The 23,457-nt window shown below is 40.9% G+C and overlaps 1 protein-coding gene across 4 annotated transcripts in view; it reads right to left on the reverse strand.

The window, feature by feature from the left end:
* pde5ab (phosphodiesterase 5A, cGMP-specific, b) overlaps positions 1–11,270 on the reverse strand; it is a 92,073-nt gene extending 80,803 nt beyond the window's left edge. For 3 of the 4 annotated variants that reach the window (XM_078402406.1, XM_078402389.1, XM_078402381.1), the window contains exon 1: positions 10,633–11,270. In XM_078402406.1, the coding sequence (XP_078258532.1) occupies positions 10,633–10,730 (98 nt within the window). In that variant the 5' untranslated portion in view covers positions 10,731–11,270. Of the gene's footprint in view, positions 1–8,436; positions 8,572–10,632 lie in introns of those variants that run through there. The other variant, XM_078402398.1, reaches the window with a different exon arrangement.
* Between the last annotated feature and the right edge of the window lie 12,187 nt (positions 11,271–23,457).

A 23,457-nucleotide genomic window follows, 5' to 3' on the forward strand; every position in this document is an offset into this window, starting at 1 on the left:
GTTTTCTCTCCAACTTGCCTCATGAATTTACGAATCAAACAGCAACGCAAAATGTAGGATCATCTTGGTAATTATCGTGTTATCCGATCAGAGATATTTCCTTGTTTTACTGAGCCTTCTCCCATCCTCTCTGCAATTTAAAACTATTAGCTTCTTTTGTAACTTTCTGATGAAGGGTCCATGACCTGAAGTAACTGTTTCTCTTTCCACATATGCTGCCTGTCCATCACGTTCTGCTTTTATAGCTTTTTTGATTTTTAATAATATCTTGATCTAGAAATGTTTTCAAGCAGTTCACAAAATAATGGGGCAGTGCTGTTGGAAAAGCTAGTCACAGCAGAGCAATTTACTACATATATCTAGGTAACCCAGCAGCTAGAAATATTTGTTTCTATCCACAGATGCTGCCTGACCCACTGAGTTCCTCCAGAACCTTGTTCAGAACTTGAGCCAGAAATATTGATCTTGAATGTCTGTGGGCTAGCCACAAAGTTTATGTGTTCTAGGTTATGCAAGGGAAATGAAAATCAAACATGATCTCTCAATGTGTTCACTGGTGTGGGGGCACAGTATTACATTGAGAGTGATTGGTGACTCATGGACCACTGATTGCACGTTTGATAGCTTATCTTATTTTATTTAATTACATGCTTATATAATGCATTTTCTGTGAGCTTGGTCAACTATCTATACCCCACTGGAATAGAAGATAATAGTTCCACTTCTCCCCACCCCCTCACCCCATTCAGTGATTCTCCAGTGATACTGACCACAATATACCTTCAAAGCTGAATATTATTATGCTGAACGCAGCTTATTGAAGCACTTGTGTTTCAGTTTTTGCAGGAGCTGAAAAAAGCTGCTTTGTATTCTAATGCAGTTATCATGTATTGTACAATGCGTTCTTCACTCCACATTGAACATGGCCACTTTTTTTTTGCAGTTTCTTTATTTCACATGAAATTCTAAATTTCAAACATGCTTTATTTTATAGAAAATATGAATAAAGATGACTAATGTTTTCGTATAAGAGACCTTTAATTTGGGACATCATTAACAGATATATTGATCTTGAATGTCTGTGGGCTAGCCACAAAGGTTATGTGTTCCAAGTTACGTGTGTATATATATATATATATATATATATATAACAAATTGTGCAACATTTAATTAAAATATATATTTTAAAAATCTGTCAAATATTGCACAATTTGTTGGATTGAAGGCTTTTACCCTGCCTTGCAGTGCTCCAATGAGTTTGCTGTCTGGCTGTTGTGAGATTGCCATCTCTCCATGGATGGAGAAGCAGATCGCCATGATGATACCAATGATAAACTATTATCCAGATTCCTCTGGCTCCGACTGTGGTGTTCAACCATTTGCTGTTGGGTCTCTTCAAGGACTAGATAGACAACGGTGTACCAATAGTCTGTGACTTAGGCTATATAGCGTTAGCCACTAGATAACTGCCAACTGCAATGAACATTGCCCAGAACATGACGCCCTCATGACTTCAATTTAGTCAAGTGAGACAACACGGTGATGCTGGATAACAGGAACTGAATGCTGTCCTGTCGCTCCCTCTGGGTTAGCAGAGATCCAAAGTGCTCGACTTGAGACTACACAGTGGTGCAGAGCCTTTGAATAGCCTCATTCTTTGATTCCATGGAAGCAGAAATCCAACCCACCAGGTTCTGTGTTGCTGATGTGTTGATAATGGTTGGTATGCATCTGTGTCAACTCGAGTAGTAGCAATCTTCCTTTGACTCTACACTATCTACTGTGAGTAATGTTAAATGAATTGCTCCACCTTCACAGTCATCTTTTACTTCTACCCTAACAGACCAGACAATAATGACAAGGCACTCGGCATTTTGCTGCATACTCCCATTTGATATCTCCTAAAGCTTCCCTCTCATGGTCTTCTGCGATTTCCTCGGGAAAATATTACAGAATGGAGTCATTGCCACAACAATTTCTCTTTTCTTCCTGCCCAAAAGCAGGCCACTCTTTTCATGTGTCTTACCAGATGCAATGGAGCCCTGTAACCCTGTTTTCCCTCACTGTCCCAGAAGTGAGCTGGGACTTGGTAGGGATAAATGTAATGTTGCAGAATGCCTCTCAAAGCCATGTCAGCTACATGCTCATCATCATCTTACATCCAAGCATGGATATCTGGGGTTGATGTGAGAGATATTGCTCCAGAGGTGAACTCCACTGTCACCCCATTTAAAGTGTACCTGGATTATCCTGGTACCTGCATACCCCACTCTATCCTGCTGAACTGCCCAACTGCCATTTTGGAGTCTTTGTCCATGAATCCATGTTCTCTGCTCTGTTGCTCGCTCTCTCTTATTTTATGATTTACTACAACTTGTGTGAAGCAGAAGAGCCCTTTTAAGGGCTGAAGCATATAGTGCCCTCCATAATGTTTGGGACAAAGACCCATCATTTATTGATTTGCCTCTGTACTCCACAATTTGAGATTTGTAATAGAAAAAAATCACATGTGGTTAAAGTGCACGTTGTCAGATTTTATTAAAGGTTATTTTTATACATTTTGGTTTCACCATGTAGAAATTACAGCAGTGTTTATACATAATCCCCTATTTCAGGGCACCACAATGTTTGTGACACATGGCTTCACAGGTGTATGTAATGCAGGTATAAGAGAGCTCTCAGCACCTAGTCTTTCCTCCAGTTTTTCCATCACCTTTGGAAACTTTTATTGCTGTTTATCAACCTGAGGACCAAAGGTGTGCCAATGAAAGTCAAAGAAACTATTATGAGACTGAGAAACAAGAATAAAACTGTTAGAGACATCAGCCAAACCGTAGGCTTACCAAAATCAACTATTTGGAAGATCAGTAAGAAGAAAGAGAGCACTGGTGAGCTTACTAATTGCAAAGGAACTGGCAGGCCAAGGAAGACCTCCACAGCTGATAACAGAAGAATTATCTTTATAATAAAGAAAAATCCCCAAACACCGGTCCGACAGATCAGAAGCACTCTTCGGGAGTCAGGTGTGGATTTGTCAATGACCACTGTCCGCAGAAGACTTCATGAACAGAAATACAGAGGCTACATTGCAAGATGCAAACCATTGGTTAGCTGCAAAAATAGGATGGTCAGGTTGCAGTTTGCCAAGAAGTACTTAAAAGAGCAACCACAGTTCTGGAAAAAGGTCTTGTGGACAGATGAGATGAAAATTAACATATCAGAGTGATGGCAGGAGCAAAGTATGGAGGAGAGAAAGAACTGCCCAAGATCCAAAGCATACCACCTTATCTGTGAAACACTGTGGTGGGGGTGTTATGGCCTGGGCTTGTATGGCTGCTGAAGGTACTGGCTCACTTATCTTCATTGATGATAGAACTGCTGATGGTAGTAGTATAATGAATTCTGAAGTGTATAGACACATCATATCTGCTCAAGTTCAAACAAATGCCTCAAAACTCATTGGCCTGCCATTCATTCTACAGCAGGACAATGATCCCAAACATACTGCTAAAGCAACAAAGGAGTTTTTCAAAGCTAAAAAATGGTCAATTCTCGAGTGGCCAAGTCAATCACCCGATCTGAACCCAATTGAGCATGCCTTTTATATGCTGAAGAGAAAACTGAAGGGGACGAGCCCCCAAAACAAGCATAAGCCAAAGATGGCTGCAATACAGGCCTGGCAGAGCATCACCAGAGAAGACACCCAGCAACTGGTGATGTCCATAAATCACAGACTTCAAGCAGTCATTGCATGCAAAGGATATGCAACAAAATATTAAGCATGACTACTTTCATTTACATGACATTGCTGTGTCCCAAACATTATGGTGCCCTGAAATGGGGGACAATGTATAAACATTGCTGTAATTTCTACATGGTGAAACCAAAATGTGTAAAAATGGCCTTTATTAAAATCTGACAATGTGTACTTTAACGTCATGTGATTTTTTTCTATTACAAATCTCAAACTGTGGAGTACAGAGTAAAATAAATAAATGATGGGTCTTTGTCCCAAACATTATGGAGGGCACGTTACCTCCCTCCAACACTCTGCCAAACCCACCCCAGCCCGACACCCCATTTCCCCAGTGTCACACCTAATTACAGCGTCCTTGCAAAATGGTCCTAGATGCTTCCACTTTGCAACTGAGGCATTATATCATAGTGTGAGGAAAAATATACCTGTTTTGAGACACCAAGTTCATGACTTAATTTGGGAGAAAACTGATTGCTAACTTTTTTTAATATATATATCAACTGCATCTGGTGCAAGAAATCCAAAAAGTCATGGGAGCTCATAAAACATATCACCATGTCGTTCACTGATGTTACGAATTTTAGTAAGTCCCCAGATTCAACAACAGGCATTCAAACACCACTTTTAACTTAACTTTCCAACATACAAGAGTTCTATCAAAAATAATTTGACACCAAGTCGGAGAAGGAGACATCAGGTTAGATACACAAAACTGGATCAAAATCTCGATTTTAAACGGGTCTTAAAAGAGGAGATGGTCTGGAGCGTTGCAGAGGTCTCGGCAGAGAATTCTCAAGTATGGTAGCTGAAGGTACATTTGGCAAGGTAGAAGCAATTCAAATGGGAAACGTGAAAGAGATCATAAATGCAAAACACATACCATGGTAAGTGATCATGCTGGAAGAGGTTCTAATTTTAGAATGGAGCAAGGCCAAGGAAGGATTTGAAATAAGGGAAATAATTTGGATAGGGACAGCATCCAAACGTTTGACAGTAAAGGACCTAAGTTTGGATATGGGCATCAAAGTTTTGGATGATTTCAAGTCAATGAAGGTGGTTAGAGAACAGTTTGTAATGTATGGAAACCTGGATTGCAGAATGAAGACGTCTGTATTGCATTCTTAAATACTGCCCATACTTATATGAAAACTTCAATGCTGTAGGATTACTCGTGCTAATTTTTACCACCTAATATTTTCTTCATCCAAGTTTTCTACCTAATTACAATAACTATTTTGGTGTTAATATTTAATGCTTGCATCCCAATTTGTGTCAACTGTTTTGCTGTTTTTCAAGCTATGAGGCTCACTGTGCTTTTTGACTTAAGTTTCTAAAAAATGAACAACTGAACTAATGTCACCAATATGGTCCTTATGAAAGCTGCGCAGAGCACATATCTCTATATTCTAAACAGAATCTTCAAAAGTTATTTAGCAACCGTACTACAGTATTCATATGAAGCAATTGTGTAGGTGTACAACATAGAAACAAGCTCTTCAGACCACACTGACCATAAAACACCCAGTTAAATTAATCCTGTTAATTCCCATTAACTCCATCCAGATTCTGCCATTTACCTATACATTTACAATGGCCAATTAATCTAACAACCAGTATGTCTTTGGAATGTGGGTAGAAAGCAGAGCAGCTGGAGTAAGAACACACTGCCATAGGAAGAATGTGATAACTCCATAAAGACAGTATCACAAGTCGGAATTGAACCAAAGTTGCTGGGGCCATGAGGCAGCAGTTCTGTCGTACCATCCAAGTAGCACTTCAATAATATTCTAAGAATGCCTTCGAGATACAGCACTGAAGCAGGCCCTTCAGCCCACCAAATCGACGCTGACCATTGATCACCCGTTCACACTAGTTCTATATTATGCCACTTTCTCATTCACTCCTTAAACACTCTGGGCAATTTACAGAGTTCAATAAATCTACAAACTTGCACATCTTTGGCACGTGGGAGAAAACCGGAACACCTGGCCGAAACCCACACAGTCCCAGGAAAAACATACAAACTTAAAACAGACACCACCTGAGGTCAGAATTAAACCCAGGTCTCTGATGCTGTGAGGCAGCAGTTTACCAGCTGCACCACCCTTGGATGAGCTACTGAAAGATGAATGATGAAGCTGGGTGGGGGGATGATGATAAGATCCATCACATTTGAACTGCACCTAATTCTTGGTTCAATATTTGAAGACTTACTTGATGATGTAACCATGTAGAGGTGACATCAAATAATTTGGATTAACAGTTCATATTGACACCAACTTTTGTAAGAGGCATAGAGATGTACAGGCCCTTCAACCCATTGAGTCGGCATCAACTATCAATCACCAGTCCTATATTAATCCCATGTTTAAATTATATATTTGAATGAATGCGTTACAAGTCTTGAGTTATATCTTTTTACTCACATTCATAGTATACTGGCCACAAATGAATGAGAACATGTGAACTAGAAATGAGAGTAGACTATTTGGCCTGTCATGCCGACTCTGCTATTCAGTAAAATCTCAGTGCCACATTCCTACACAAATTTCATGTGTTAAGTTCTTGATATTTTTCAAATAAAGCTAGCAATGAATTCCTTGAATCTATCGAGCAATTGACCATCGTTCCCCTCTGAAATAGTGAATATTGCAAGTTCACCGGCCTCCTTTTAAAGAAATGTGTTTTCATCTCTGAATGGCCTCTTGTTTTGAGACTATCACCTCTGGATCTGGGCACCCCAGCTAGGAGAAGCATCAACACCACATCTATCTTGTTAAGCCGCTTTAGAATGATGTGCATTTCAAAAGGCTCACCTCATTTATTTAATCTCACCATTACAGGAATCAATTGGACAAATGCATGCTGCATTTTATCTACTGCAAGTATAGTCTTCCCGAGGTAAAGAAAGCAGATGTGTGCACAGTGGTCCAGATGTAGCCTTACCAGGGCTCAATGCAATTGGAGTAAGATGTCACTATACAACTACTCAAATACTCTTGCAAAAAGGGTCGCCATACATTTTTGTTCCTAATTCCTTGCTGAACCTACATATTAGTTTCCAGTATTTCATGTAGAAGGATACCTCTTAATACCAAAAGCTTTCAGTCTCTCACCATTTAAAAATTAATTCATCTATTTTTGTCTTCTAAAATGAATGACCTCATAAGATTCCTTATAATAAACCCATCTGCAATGTCCTCAGGCATTCATTTTGCCTGTCTTTATTCCTCCAATGCATCATCCCAATGCTTACAGAGCCACCTAACTTTATATCATCAGCAAACTCAGATATATTATACTTGATTCCCTCATCCAAATTATTGATGTGGATTGTGAGCAAGTGGGGCACCTCATTAGACAACCTCAGAACTTGAAAATGACTAATTTACCTTATTCTCTGCTTCTGTTCATTAACTGATTCCAATTATCAATTGTGTGATACCTTGTTTAAGACCTGCATAAATTATTGTTGATTATGCTCTTACTTCATGATTAGTAGCTCAATCTCAAATAGTTGCTGAGAAAATCTTAGCACTATTGTTTTCTCTCGACACTGAAGCATTTTGAATATACGGAATGCCTATTGTATTGTCTCACTGAGTATTGCATTCCTTGAATATTGGGTAAAACTGTTTAACACATTCATATAACCACTTTGTCATCAGATTTTTAAATCATTATTATTTTGTCACTGTTGTCTTGTGTTAGCTCATAGGTACAAGAAACAGTTCAAAATGCTTCTAAGTGTTATATGGTCTGTGATGATTTATTTGTCTTCCTGGATTGATGATGCAAAGACAGAGTTTAAATGGCCCACAAGGCAATAAAAATGTAATATTTTTCACATTTCCAATTCCTGGCCCATATTTTCATCCACACACTTAGTGATATAATTGAATAAAAAATCAATGATCAGCAAATGCAAACCAATATTACTCTTCACTGTTTTCAATCGGGAATATGATCAGGAACTGTAAAATCAACACTGTATTCATTCTTGTCACTTTTCCTTGGAGAGACGAGCATAAAATTGTCACCAATAATTCTGTGTAAAATGCCATTTCTTAAGTGATGTTTAGTTAATTGCTTCTGTAATTGCACTGCGCTGTGATATTCATGGCGTGTAAACAAAAGAATTCTATTTTGTACTACCAACTTGACTACTTCCTTCATGATTTTTAATAGCACCATGATAAATGCAGACATCATCTCTTTTCCAAAGAGCATCATTCAAATTTTGAATTAAAATTCTTATTCATACTACTTGCAGCATAAAGAATTATACTCTTTTGCATACTTCTTTCTATCAATGTAAATTCCTGCTGCTGATGACTGTTGGCCTAGATGAGTTTCTGAGGCTTAGAGCAAAAAATGAGACCACGCCAGAAATATTAACTCATCTAATGTTATTTTAGATTCCTCATAAGATCAGGTTCAATAATTCATCTATAGCACAACATTTCAAACCCACATTGACAGAAAATATATATAATTTTTGGCAGGTTAGAAAATAATTTCCTGAAGCACATGTGCATTACTATGGAAGGCAGATTCTATAATCATCCCATCAGTGGCTTATTTTGGCAGCATATGGTGACAAATTGACATTGGTCCATTTCCTGTATTTTCCTCCACCTAAACATTTCAAAGACTGGAGCAATTACCTTTATCCTTACCCCACACTTCATTCCCCTTCTTCTGAATTCATCCATGTGCCATCAAGAACCTCCACTGAATCAGACTCTTCATCTCCTTGGTGACATGCTTGAGCCATAAACAATCTTCAGGTGATACTTGTGCAACATATCCAGTCACATTTATTCTCCAAGCTCTTTCCTAAATACTCTTATTTTTTCTCCCCCTCAAATATGTTTCTAATTTCTTCTGGAATTCATGATAGCATCTGCTTCCATCAGCCTTTAGCCAGTAAATACCAACTCAGACCACTTGCTGCCTGAAGCAATGTTTCTTAATGTAGTGCCTCATTCTTTTACCAATAGCTTTAAAGCTATGAGCTCTGCCTTCTGCCAATGGAAACCACACCTTTTAATTCACCATGCAATGTCTCTATCAAATCACCTCTTAAATTATTTTATTCTAAGGAGAATGCTTCCAAATTCTCCGGTCTACCCACGTATGTATCATTGAGGGTGTTCCACTGAATCTTTTTTGGCCTGTACTAGGGTCTGAATAGTTCAGCAAACAGAACTGGGTGCAATGCTCCCATTGCGGCCAAACTAATGTTACTCTTACTTTTGGATTATCTGCCATTATTTATAAAGCCTAGGACTCCAATGCATTTTCACAGATTTCTGAATCTGTCCTTCCAAATTCAAGAGTTTATTCACAAATATATCCAAGTCATTTTGAACCTGCTGTCCTTTCACAACACACTCCATATTTTCCTAATGAATATATATATATTACCTTGCACCACCCCTACACCCTCCCCCCCATATTAAATGTCATCCTTCACAGAACTACCTATTCCACCAGCATGTCAGTCTCCTCTTTGTCCTCAACGTCCACCACATTTCCAAACCTTGTACCAATTGCAGATTTTGAAATGCTGCCCAGGGCATTAATATGTTAAAGGAAACCAATGTTTCTACCACCAAACTGTGGAGAACACAACTGATTATTTGACAGTTCATATCGGGGTTGATGTTTTCCATTTGGCATTACAATATTTAAAGCAGTAATAATTTTGTTCTCTGGGCAAAATAATTGTGAATCAGATAGCAGCCTTTTAAAATCAATTTACAGGGAATAAACCATTTACAATAATGCACTGTCTTTTTTGTTGTTTTAAAATGCTCAAATATTATATGATTTGCAAAGATCACAAAAGATAACTATGTAAAATAAGCACATTCTTAAAATTTGAGGAATATGGTTTGAACTGTTAGAAAAATCAATGCTCTGATAATTTCTGGAACAATATTTATGAGTTTAGCACTTTAATTCAAAAACTATTTGTATGAATATTATCAACTTTCTTACTCTTTCCTACAACTGTAAAATTTCATATAATACATATAATTTCATCATGTGGTCAGGTAGAATCTATGGAGAGAGGGAGACACCGCTAATATTTCAGATCGAAGTTTTTCCTATTACAAAGTTTTCTATCTGAACTGCTTCCCCGTCCACCCACGTTGCCTGACCAGCTGAGTGTTTACAATATTTTTCATTTTCATTTCAGATTTCCGTCATCTGCATTTTTTTTTCAATTTATCCAATTATCATTCAATATTTCAATTTGACGTGTTGCGCCGACTGCAATATATATTATTCTGGTCTGTCAACAGCAGTATGTCGTGGATTATTCTTGCCAAGTATTATTAACTCTAACCTGGCAGCTGTTTTCTGTTTAAAAAAGTGAAAGATTACTCCTTTGTTTTACATATAGTTATCATCATCATCATCATACTCCGCTTAAGTAAAACAATCCCAACTTTTCACATGACACAGCAAGGAAATAGTAAGTACGTTCTGTGATTGTGCGGCTGTTACCCGCCAACATCTATATCCAAATATAAGCTACAAATAACAGGGTGTTTGTCGACTAATTGCGATTCTTCAGCTTTTCGTTCCTCGGCCGATTCTATCGATTAGTAAAATTCCAGCATTTTCAGTTCTGTGACCTTTCATTGCCCGAACGCCGTTCAAACTTTATGAAGTTGTCACTTCTACTGCGCGCCGTATCAACTTGTCAACAAGAAGCCCCAAATGACCTGCAAATTAATAATAGCGTAATGCATGCTCCACGACACACAATTCTCCAGAAACACGCTTCCCTGTCCGATCGCACGCATTTGGGTTCCTTTAAAAAAAAAAGGCTGGCAGGTCTTTCGTTTTGCCCCCCTTACCTGGTAGCCTTCCGAACGAAGTATGAATGTGCAAAGTCCAGATGATCATCGAGCCAAGCCTCCGTGCGCTCGTGGTCGGTGGGGCTGTACGTCGCCATGGTCCAGGTTTGCTCTTCAGTTCCCTGTTGGGCTTCTTCGAGTGACTGCTCCCGCCGGGTCTGCAACTTCCACCGCCTTGTTGCTCCGGGTCTACCGCTCTTCCCCCCGCATCCTCACTCTCCCCCTCATTGCTCTGCCGCACTATCACTCACACACACACTCTCTCTCTCTCGCCCTTCTCCCCGGGTTTGCAACCATTTCCCCCGAGGCTGTCACTCTTGTCTTCGGGACTCCCCCACCACCTCCACTCCACTCCACTCCTCCCCAGGGCATCCACCCTTTCGCGCCCGGAGCAGCCGCCGGCTGTCAGTCTCTGCCCGGTTGCTCGGGTTTACATCGCTCCCTGTGCAGCCAGTGGCTGACCGTGGCCGCTGCTGCAGGAGCCGGGCTCTTCCCATCCACTCCCCTCTCCGTGATGGTGGGTACTGTAGCCCGGGGCTACAGAGGAGTTCTGCAAGGCACCGGGCAGCAGAGGAGTGAGGAGTAGCTCCAAAACACGCCAGTCAACCCCAATCTCCTCCTGCACACCATTGATTTGGACAGAGTGATTGCTCTGATTTGGACATTGTGATTGCTCTGATTTGTCAATCATCGTTCATTTCATGGGTAAGACGTTCAACGAAACCCCAGTCAGACAATGACTCGGAGGAGTTATCAACTTTTCACTTTATTGCATTTTCTTACAAATGTGCAAATACACAGCGGCCATTTTTAACAAAGTATTGCATTTTTGGTCGTATTAGTATTATCAGAAAATAACTTGCTCCAGTAATATTTAATTTGGAATCATTGTTTCCAACATTTGTGACTGCATTCATAAATACAGTACGCTGTGTTTTTCCACGTTGGTATCAACTGCTAATGTCGTTCTCGCCAATAATATGTTTTATAAAGCCTGATTAAACTTTGCAATTGGTCCCAGACGCCTTCCTTAACATGTTTTATGCTGCATCGTACAAGGCCCAGGGGATGAATAATATCTCTCAGCCAACAAAGAGATGCGAAGTATGAAATTCAGTAGCCCCCGAAAACGGCGTGCAGATTGCGATGTGGAATTAACCTGTGGTCCTTATTTGTGATGCCGTCTGCTAATGAGCATGACTGCGGCATGCAGCGAGCACTGACTCTGTTGGTGGGCAGCTCCAAACCACAGCCACGCAAAGCTAGCCTGGACTGCTTAAAGGGAACCTGCACCCTTTAAAGGAAACGTGCTTGGTGCTGTCGATACATGATATAATAATGACTCTACCAAGGGGAGATTTTGGAACATTGCACCGCAGTTTTAATGCAAGTTGAGGATGGAAGAAGGAGCCGTATTATTTTCTCACGAGACCAGGAGAGCTGATAAACTCGCACATGGCAATGACACCGGACAGCTGTGAAAGGCAATATTCGGTCACAAGTTGACAGCCAGATCACTGACATGTTTATGCTCCCGATTCTTTTGCAGGGCAAGATGGCACATAATTGGAGGCAACGGGGGCTAATCGCCGGGAGACAGGAATCAAGATAGGATGGACCGTTCTGTTGTTATCGGGGAAATGGTGGAGGATCTCATCCATAAAATCTGCCACATTACCCAATCGGAACCTTTTTCAAATATCCGTCCAAATAAGATATGGATTATAATTTTGTATCACAGAATTTTGCTAATGCTACCGAGAGGAAAAATGAAAAAAAAAGAGAATAAATAAATGCAAACAAACAAAAACGACGATAATTGCAGGCCATTTCAGATTGTAAAGTTCTGGGCGTGCCAGTTACAATTTAATAGAGTTTAGTAACAAACACTTTATCGAGCTTTCGAGTCAAGCACTGTCAATTAAATAATTTACTTGATTGCAAAAATGAACAGCCAATACTTGAGATTTCAACATTATGCTGTGTAACTTCAACTGTGAAGGCAATAGGGTACATTACCTATATTTTATGAAATATTGCATACATTTTGTAATAAATTAATATATATGAATGCCCCAATGCGAATGGTAGGAATCTTTTCTTTGATGGCCTTTGTATGCATTCTTGCTTTTGCATCTTTGGAATTTTGACAGCTGAATGAGGCAGCTAAAGAAAGCAAAGGGCAACACTTCATGCTGTCAGAAAGGCATATGTGATTTAGGAATGCCAGCTGGCCAACCCCAAAATACTGTTATAGGGACATTTGAATCAATCAAATTATGTAGTAATAGTAGTAGTTAGATATTTTACTTTTGGTCACTGTATGCCATTAATTTCTATTTGCCATTCCATTATGTGTTTAAACAGTTTGTACATACATAGATTATCAAGTTGCAATGTTTACAGAATATTCTTCAAATAACATAATATAGTAGGCAATCTTTCACTTCTGTAATTGGTCTTATTTTGCTTCTCATTTTTCTCATTGCTTCTCATTTTTACTTTGGTGTTCAGTCTCATAAATTAACTCTAAATTATCTGCCACAGAAGTAATGGACAAAGCCTTTCTTTAGCAGGATGATGAGGTTCTTTATTGTTATGAAAGGGCTTGATGGGATAAAGCATCTTTACCCAGAAAGTGGCTAAAATATAACAAAGAATACACAAAGCAAATAATATGAATGGATATAAGGGAAAGGTGATTAGACGCATGGAGAAGGGAATAGAAGTTTATGCAGACAGGAATATAAGGATAAGATAAGGTTTATGTGGAGCAGGAGCATCACTAGTCGGCCTTAATTGCCTGCTTCTGTACTATGTATACTATGTATTCTATGAATTAGACATAAAGGGATTTTCAGAAAATGCAAAGGATAGCACTCCCTGAATGTTCAACTAGCCTGCTGACATAAAGCAGAACCCAGGCTGTAGGGCCTGTCTTCATCTGGTCACCTCCGCCTTTGTGCCCAGGGGGCACTTTCCACACTCTACCTTCAGAGCACAGAGGGTAAGATCGGGGTTCCATCTTTTACCCGCCCTTGCTCTTGCCTCCATTGTTGCCAGCTCCTTCCATCCTCCTCTCCTGTTCTCCGGTCCTCTGGTTCTCGGGCAACCAGCAGGAGCCACAAAGGCCAATCCTTACTTGAGGATGTCAAGGGAGAAAAGGAGTAATTATTTCACTTGGGCAATCTGAAAAAAATATTGGATGTGATTCAAGTCCTAATTCCTCATTCAGTTCCAGTTCCCATTTCATCCACCACTTGATTCTAACCATTTTGTTATTCACTCAACCACAGTTGAAAATTTTAAACATGTTTATGCATCCAACCAAGACCAAAATATCAACCGCCACTGCTCTGCATTCCCTTATGTGCTTGCCTTCAGTGTGTCTTTGACTGTCTCTGTGCATGCACACATGTCCTGTGCAACAATTCATGAACCCAATGGAGAGCAAGGCCGAATTTATTTTGCCTTTGATACTAAATAATATAAAAAATAGAGCAGTGCAACACAGGAACAGGCTCTTTGGTCACGATGTCCATGCTGAACATTACGCCAACTTAAACTAATCTTCTCTCACTGCATGTGATCCATATTCCTCCATTCCCTGCATATCCATGTGTCTATTGTGACAACACCCCCTCCTTTGGATGTCACTTTGATCCCTATCACTTGCTAACTGATCAGGAGAGGCCAATCCCCAGCATCATTGGTAACAGCTGGATCCATTTAGCTGATATTGGTTGGCCACTTGAATCTTATCAGCCTACTCCATAGAAAACAGGCATTCTAGTCAGAGGAGAGAAGGATGCCTCCCTGCTAGCTGTGCTCCTCGTGTCACAGATTTGAGGATGACTGAACCACTGGGCCAACCTGAGACCACCAGTGTGGCCTTGTGTGGTCAGAGCTGCTGTGACGAAGTCCTACATAGCCAGTTCATCTACTGAATCTAAGACTGGGGCAAGCCTGAGATGCCAGTACATCTTCCTGCCCATGGACAATGAGGGAGTGTGCCCAGAGAGAAGCAAAGACTGGGCCACCAGGATAACCCAGATAACTCCAGGGCTGCCTTTTCAAGCCCAAAGCTGTGGCCAGTATAAACCTGAGAGTGCTCTGATAAACCCGAGACCACTCTTGAGTCTAGTTGAGGGTGAACTGTGGGGAGAAGCCTGAGATTGCTAGGACTACTCCTTCAAAGACTAGGACTAGGCTGCCAGGCCAACCCTGAGATCTCCAGTTCCACCACACATGTGCCCTGATGGTTAAGGACAGTGCCCCCATGTGGTTATGGACTTTCTTACCACTAGATCATGTGATAAAATATATCATGTGAGTTCACCCTACTGCAAGTGCCAGTGTGGTCACTGTCAAACCCGGCAGTATTGCCGACACCACACTATCTAACGTCACTATCATGTCTGCCACCTCCACCCCAAGCAGCATATTCCTTGCATCTAACATTCTCTGCCTAAAACAACATCTTGCCCGCATAACTTTTGTAATATTTTGTCACTCTCAGTCTCTCTTGTCTTTGACATTTCCACTCTGGGTAAAGGTTCTGAGTGTCCACCCTATCCATGCTTCTCATTATTTTATGTACTTCTGTCAGCACCTGACATTGCAGAGAAAACAATCCAAATTTATCCAACCTCCTAATAGCGAATACCCTCTAATCCAGGCAGCATTCTGGTAAACCTCTTCTACAAATTATTTACAGTATTTTCTAACTTTTTAAAAGATTTGCAGTATCTGCTTTTCAATGGATAAGGAGATCAGCAAAGAAAGTAGATTTGAGGTAGAGTATCTTATGGTGTGCTCTTGTTCCTATTGCATTGTTCCTCATGTTTGTATGAATCCATCACTAGATCCAAAACTTTCAGAGACATCAAGTAAAACACACTTGCTTTCATAGTGCTAGTTGTTTCATAAGGTTCCTTGTGAGTACTCAGTACCAATAAGACAACACTGTCATTTTCTTTAAGAGCGGTCATGGGGTGGGCATGGTGGTGCAGCGATAGAGTTACTGCCTTACAGCGAATGCACCGCTGGAAACCCGTGTTAGATCCCGACTGCGGGTGCTGTCTGTATGGAGTTTGTATGTTCTCCCCGTGACGGCATGGATTTTCTCCAAGATCTTTAATTTCCTCCCACACTTCAAAGACGTACAGGTTTGTAGGTTAATTGGCTTGGTAAATGTAAAAATTGTCCCCAGTGGGTGTAGGATAGTGTTAATGTGCAGGGATTGCTGGTCGGTGCGGACCCGGTGCGCTGAAGGGCCTGTTTCCCATGCTGTATCTCTAAACTAAACAAAAAGAGTCTGATTTTTTTAGGGCCCAAGATATTACAAATAGCCACCATTGTGTATCATGAATGCCCTTACAAGATGTCTGTATATACAGTCATCACAATGGATTACATGTTCTCAATGCCAAATTTATTTATAAGAAGCAGTTCACCATTTTGCAAGTGAATGCTTTCTCTCAGTTGGGCAAGCTTCCAAGAGGACCTAACTATAAGGAAGCTCCACATGGCAATGTTCTTTAATCCAATTTTTTAAAGACTATTCTTTCTTTCTCCTCAGATTTAAAAACAACACTCAGCAAGACAGTGTTGGGATTTCTCAGGGTCCCAACTGCCCCACTCAATAGCAGAATTAATTCATCCTCGACAATCATTATTTATCTTGACACGAAGGAAGGTTGTTTAGCCCATCGTGTCAGCAATCTCTTCAGTCCTACTCTGCCCCTTTCCTTGTTTCCCTGTACCCTGCAAGTTATTTTGCCATCAACTCCGCTTTTATTCTTTTGATACCTATTATACAAAGGATTACTTGCAATAATCAAGTACATCTTTGAGATATGAGAGGAAACCAGAGTAACTTATGGAAAGTCATGTGGTCGTCATGGAGAAAACATGAACCTCCACATGTTCATTCTGAGCATGAGAGACATGCCTGAGATTAGCATCAAACCCAGATCACTGAATCGGTGAGGGCACAATACTTATTATTGCCATACTGTGCTGTCAATTGAATGCATCACAGAAAGGCTGGACATACTCCGACCAAACTAGGCTTGGTGAAGACTCAGTCAATATTGTAGGATATAGTATGTCAACATCTTTGCAAAGTGGTTTCCTGAATATTTCAAAGAAGAAATCAATGCTTTGAAATTCCAACATGACAGAGGAATAGCAGTTTCGAGAAGTGATAGTTAATTGTCCTTAAAGCATTTGAAATCTAATATGCAGTCAAGAATAGCAAATATTGCAATATCATGGGTTATGTATTGAACTCAAGAAGATACAAGTAATAAAGATTGTCAACAAGGAAAGGAAGAATATCCATTTTTTTGTCTTTGCACTTCAGTTTAGTCAATGATGTGGTTAGCATGTGATTAATCTTGTCAACCCAAGGAAACATCTAACAATTACATCCTATTTTCCAACCCTTGACCCCCATCCTATCCAGAGCACAAAACACTCCTTCAAGGTGATCTATTTCCTCTTCTGACCCAGCTTTCAGCATTCTGAACATTTTTATTCATGATCTCCAACATTCTTTTCCCAATGTTCCACAGAAGCTCAACATAAACTTAAGAAACAATATTTCTTCTTTCCATTAGACACTCTGCAGCATCTTAGACTCAACAATTAGTTCAAAAATGTCAGATCATTGTGACCACTATTTTTATTTTACATCTGTTCCAAATAATGGTTCCACGACTGCCAAATACAGTCCCTCATGACCTATATTTCTTTTCTGGCACTACTACCGTCCCTTTAAGTCATGCTAACATTTTTTTTGTCATTTAATCTCTCGTGTCTTCCACCCTACTTTGTTTCTCCTCCACCCTTACCCTCAACAAATGCACTCACTTACACCCATGCACAAGCACATACTTTGGTACTTCCTTATGTCAGTTGGATATCTTTAACTTCTTCCAGTTCTGATGGAATGTCAGTGATCTGAAACTACTTCTTTCAAGATGGACTCGGCTTCCATTGCCTAGCCTTCTCAATGTTCTTGTTATTTCAGATTTTCATCATCTATGGCATTAAAAACAGATCGTAGAAGTAGAGCAGGAAAGGGCCATTTACCATTCAGCATGATTATGGCTGATCATCCACTTCAATGGCTTGTTCCCACTCTCCATATCCTTTGATTATTTTAGCATAAATAAATATTTCTACCTTCTTCTTGAACGGTTAAGGTTTCTGTGCTTTTCCATAGTGGAGAATACCACAAACTTACTACCCTCTGGCTGATACAAAAAATAACTTATTGTTATGGCTGCAGTGGAAACAACTCTGTAACAAATTAAATTCTTTGTGGGGGAGGAGAGACAAGTTTGTGCAGCTAAAGTGACTAGCCTTCAATCCTGATCTCCGTTGCTGTCTTTGTGGAGTTTACACAATCATTTTAGTTTAGTCTAGTTTAGAAATACAGCGTGGAAACCGGCCCTTCAGCCGACCAAGTCCGCACTGACCAGCGATCCCCACACATTAACACTATCCTACATGCACTAGGGACAATTTTCATTCTATACCACGCCAATTAACCTACAAACCTGTATGGCTTTGGAGTGTGGGAGGAAACCAAAGATCTCGGAGAAAACCCACGTGGTCATGGGGAGAACATACAAACTCCATGCAGACAGCACCCGGGACTAAACAGCTGGGATTGGAGCCGGGTCTCTGGCACTGTAAACACTGTAAGGCAGCAACTCTACCACTGCACCACCATACCCCTCTTTCTGAGACCATATTTATTACTTCCATGTCCTCTGGTTTCTTCCCACTTCTCCATGATGTGCTGGTCATCGGGTGAATTGGCTGTTGTAGTCATAGGAGAATTGGAAGGGTTGGAAGAGCTGTTCATGGGCATGTGTGAGAAAGCAGGTGACAATGAAGTAAATTGGGAAATTAGATCTGTGACATTGCTCCAAAATTGGCAGAAAAGCCATGATCTGACTAACCTTCTTCTATCTTGTCAGTAAATAAAGTAATAACATATTTTTTAAATGATGCTTTGAATATTTTTCTACCATATGCCACGTTCAATGCAAACACAAGTAGAATTAGGGCATTTGGTCCATGAAAGAGCTTTTAGGTGCAGTGGGTAAAATCATGAGGGGGATAGATAGGGTGAATGCATAGTCATTTACCAAAAGTGAGGGAATCAAGAACCAGAGGACATAAATTTAAGGTGAGAGAGGAAAGATATAATAGGAACATAAAGGGAACTTTTTCACATAAAGGATGGTGGGTATATGGAACAAGCTGCCAGAGAAGTTGAATCAGGTACTATAACAACATTTAAAATACATTTGGACAGGTACACAAATATGCATAGTTAAGAGGAATATAGACCAAACACTGGCAGGTGGGAGTAGAATAGATGGGGCATCTTGGTCAACATGGGCAGGTGGACTGAAGGGCCTGTTTCCACGCTGTATGACTTAACAGAGTATGCAGGATCTTTTTGTTATAACTTAGTACAACTATAATATTTTGGATGCCTTGGTTCAGAGTAACCCCATCCATTGTTTTAAAAGGGTGAATCCAGTCTCATCTTCTTATAACCGAACTGCTCCTTGTTAAGAGCAAGCAGTATTCAGATTCAGTTCATTTCATGTAAATTTTACTTCTTTTGTGTCAAGGCCTTTTACACAATAATGAAACCCGCAAAAAAGCTGAATATTGCCGTTTAAAATTCTTCCAACTGGCTCAAAGATTTTGTATGTTATATTAACGAATGTTATTTAAAATGTGCCATTAAACATAACAGGGAGGTTTCTGTCCATAGACCATATTTCAGAAAATCTGATGGGAATCCTTCATGCTTACGATATGCAATGTATTGAGGCAGAGAGTAATTCAATTGACAGCAAGGGGCATGTAAAGCACCTCTCAATCAAATATCAAAGTCAAATTCTTTTACATATTTGTGTCTCACTGAAGCAGGCTGAAAGCCAAGGCGTGTTTCAGTTTTGCATTAAAACATCAGTTTTAGCTATTGATTTGTGGGTAAGTATTCCTTAAAGTTTGTTCTGTGGTGTTTGTTCCCTTCACGTTTGCTTCCTCAGGACACTTACCTTCTTCCAGACTCTGGCCAGATTTCATATCTGGACATACTAATCCTTAATTTCCCATTCCATGATGCCCTGTCCTGTCATTCCTTCAGTGACTTTGAAGTATTCTGAAAGATGTAAGTAGAGTTCATTCATAGCACCTTAAGAGCTATAGAGAACTGCCCTTGTGCTTTGTACATGGTAAAATGACCCGGACTATAGGCTCTGACAATCTATCTGCCAAAGATCAGTCTGAAGAAGGGTCTCGACCCAAAACGTCACCCATTCCCTCTCTCCTAGATGCTGCCTGACCTGCTAAGTTACTCCAGCATTTTGTGATACCTTGCAAATTACATCCCTCACCGAAAAATACCATCCTTTGACATTCTGCAGCTTTAGGGCCTAGTCGAGGTTAGTTTTTGGTCAGTGGTGACCTCTGGGATATTGCTGGTCAGGAATAAGTAATGACAGTGTCCTTGATTGTCAAGGTGAAATGGTGAGATTAACCTGATGTAGATATTCATTACAAGGCACTAGTGTAGACCATGTTAGCTTCTCACTTATCGTATCAAGTCCAAGAAGTTCTTCATCTTGGCAGGTACTAACTTTCCACACAAGTGCATAGTTAGTGGATCGGGATTCTCAAGTGGAGCACAGGGATATAAAGCCATTTAATGTTATTTTAAACTCTAGAATTTTATTTAATACATTGAAGCATGACTGTGAGATGTGTCAGTGATTGTCATGGGGCCCACTCCTTGAAAGTCCCATAGCATTCAGGACTATGTACAGTATAAGTGATTGTAAATGACAGAACATTCAGAGTGATCCAATCTTCATCACTGTCTTAGTTTTAGTTTTAAAGTTTTTAGTTTTAGATATACAGCATGGAAATAGGCCCTTCACTGAGCCCACAGAGTCCAGGCCGACCACCTCCTATTCAGGTCTATGTTATCCCATTTTCTCATCCACTCCCTACACAATAGGAGCAATTGTACAGAGGCCAATGAGCCTACAAACATATATATCTTTAGGATGTGGGAGGTAACCAAAGCTCCCAGAGGAAACCCATGCAGTCACAAGGAAAATGTGTAAACTCTATACAGACAGCACCCGCAGTCAGGATCGAACCCAGGCACTGTGAAAAAGCAGTTCTACCAGCTGCTGGTATGCTGCCTTCTCCTTTCTTCTGTCTCAACTTTCCTCTCCTAATCGTCCTCCTACTTCTTTTCAAATCCTCTTCCTTTTGCTACTGTGCGGTAGGAAATGGTTGTGGCCTTATGATGCTGAAACAAATGGGACTAGCTTATATGGGGCATCTTGGTCAGCATGGATGAGTTGGGCCAAAGGGCCTGTTTCTGTGCTGTATGATTCTATGACTCTCTCACTTCGACTTTAAGTATGCAATGGATAATAACAACATTTGATTCAGTCTCTTTGAGAGAACTGCAGAAATGTACTCTGCATTCTCAATGTACACCATGGCTGCTGTAATTATATACTCAAATACCAGCAAGATTGGAAAGAAGAACTATGATTAGAGGGATCAGACTTTGTTTATAGAAACAACCCTTCATCCCACCATATCTATGTCAATCATCAATTACCTCTCTATACTAATCCCAAAGACCAGCACTTGGTCCACAGCCCACTACCATGCCTTGGCAATTCAAGTGCTTGCCTGAATGCTTCTTAAACGTTTTAATAAGTATCTACTTCCACCACCATCTCAGGAACCACATGCCAGATTGCAAATACCCACTGTGAGAAAAACACTACTTACTCCTCCCCTCAAACCTATGTCCCCTGCTCTTAGTCATCTATGCCAAGGTTTCTTCTGCTCTATCCCTGTCTCACTATTTTGTGCACTCTAACAGGGTCCCGCTCAGCCTCCTGTGCTTCAAATACAACCTATCCATTCTCTCCTCATTACTGAAACATTCCAGGCAACTTCCTGGTGAATCTCCTCCATACCATTCCCTGTGCAATCATGTCCAGAACTTAACATACTATTCCAGGTAGATAGAAAATACTGGAGTAACTCAGTGGGTCAGGCAGCATCTCTGGAGAAAAGGAATTGGTGATGTTTCGGGTTGAGACCCTTCTTCAGACTGAGAGTTAGTGGACTCTCCCCTGACTCAGTCTGAAGAAGTGTCTCAACCCGAAACTTCATCTATTCCTTTTCTCCAGAGAAGCTGCCTGACCCACTGAGTTACTTCAGTACTTTGTGCCTGTCTTCGGTGTAAATCAGCATTTGCAGTTCCTTCCTACACATAATATTCCAGGCGCCCAGTATCCACGCATGCGCAGTTGGGGGAGGGTTGCCGAGCCCGATGGCAACGAGCGTGCTCAGCAGCTCCGGGAGCACCAGCGCCCGTCCCGGCGTGCCCCACGCCTGACCTTCCTCCTGTGGTGTAGCGCCGCGGCAGAGAGAAGGTCAAAGAAAATGGCCGCCGGCAGGACGAACATGGGGCAGCGCCTTGCAGCCGCTTTCCAGCTGCTGGCCGCCGCGATGGCCACCCGGGGCTGGGGTTAGTGGCTCCCTCTTCCCTTTCCTCTCCCCCCTCGCTCACCCCCAGTCCCTGGGGAGATTCCCTGGCCGCTCCAGCATCGGGTATATCCTGGGATCTTGCTGTGTGCTTTTGGAGTGGGGGAGGTAGAGTGTTAGACCAAGGCAGGAGAGGTTTGGAGCCAATTGGGGTTGTGGTTCAAATGCAAGGGTTGTTTGAGTATAATTTGAGTGGGATCTTGCTGTGCATGGCAGAGGAGGGGGGGGGGGTCTGACTGATTCTGGGGGACAGGGAGGGTGTTATTCCAAAGCAGGAGGGGTTTGGAGCCGATTGGGGTTGTTGTTCAAATGTTGAACGATAGCTCCTGAGGTAAATGCTCAAACTTTCTTCAAGTTAAAGTTTGACCACTCAATAATATTAAAATTGTGTGTCTTTTTTTTCATCAACCGCTGTCACAACGGGAACCCATGGGTCGTGTTTCGTTTAAATAGTTGTGCTATGCTGTACCGGTTTGGCTGCTTTCTGCCCAACCAATTTTCAAGCGCTTTTGATTGCAACATGCGCCTTAATTTAGTTCAACGAAGAAAATGACAAGTTACTGAAGAACCTTTAGTAACAACGGGAACCCAACAGGTCCACGGGTCGTCTAATGTCTCACTAAATCCTTCATATCCATATATCTGTCCAAATATCTCTTGAAAGTCCTCATTGTATCTACTTTTATAGCTTCTTTTGGCAACTTGGTCTAACTATGAAGTACCCCGTGAGTGAAAACAATGCCCGTGAGATCCTTCTTAAATCTCGCCCCCCTCCCCTTAAGCCTCTAATTTTATCATCCTCACCTCTGGGGAAAAGATTATGAGCATTCACTTTACCTATGCCCTTCATTATTTTGTAAACCTCAATAAGTCACCCCTCAGCCTCCTATGCTGTTAAGAAATATGTGCCAGTCTATCCAGTCTTTTCCTATAACTCAAGCCCATAAGTTGGACTAACATCCTGGTGAATCTCTTGTACACCTTCTCCAACTTAATGACATCCTTCCTATAGCTAGGTGACCAGAATTGTGCACAGTACTCCAAGTGTGGTCTCACAAATGAATTGTACAGCTGCATCATACTACCCCAATTTCTGTTCTCAGTGAAGGCAAGAATGCCAAAAGCCTTCTTCACCACTCTGACCATGTGAACTGATACTTTCAGAGAACCATGCACCTGTACTCCTAGATCTCTCTGTTCTACAAC

The sequence above is a fragment of the Rhinoraja longicauda genome, chromosome 1 (assembly GCF_053455715.1).
Source record: "Rhinoraja longicauda isolate Sanriku21f chromosome 1, sRhiLon1.1, whole genome shotgun sequence".
Classification (NCBI taxonomy): domain Eukaryota; kingdom Metazoa; phylum Chordata; class Chondrichthyes; order Rajiformes; family Arhynchobatidae; genus Rhinoraja; species Rhinoraja longicauda.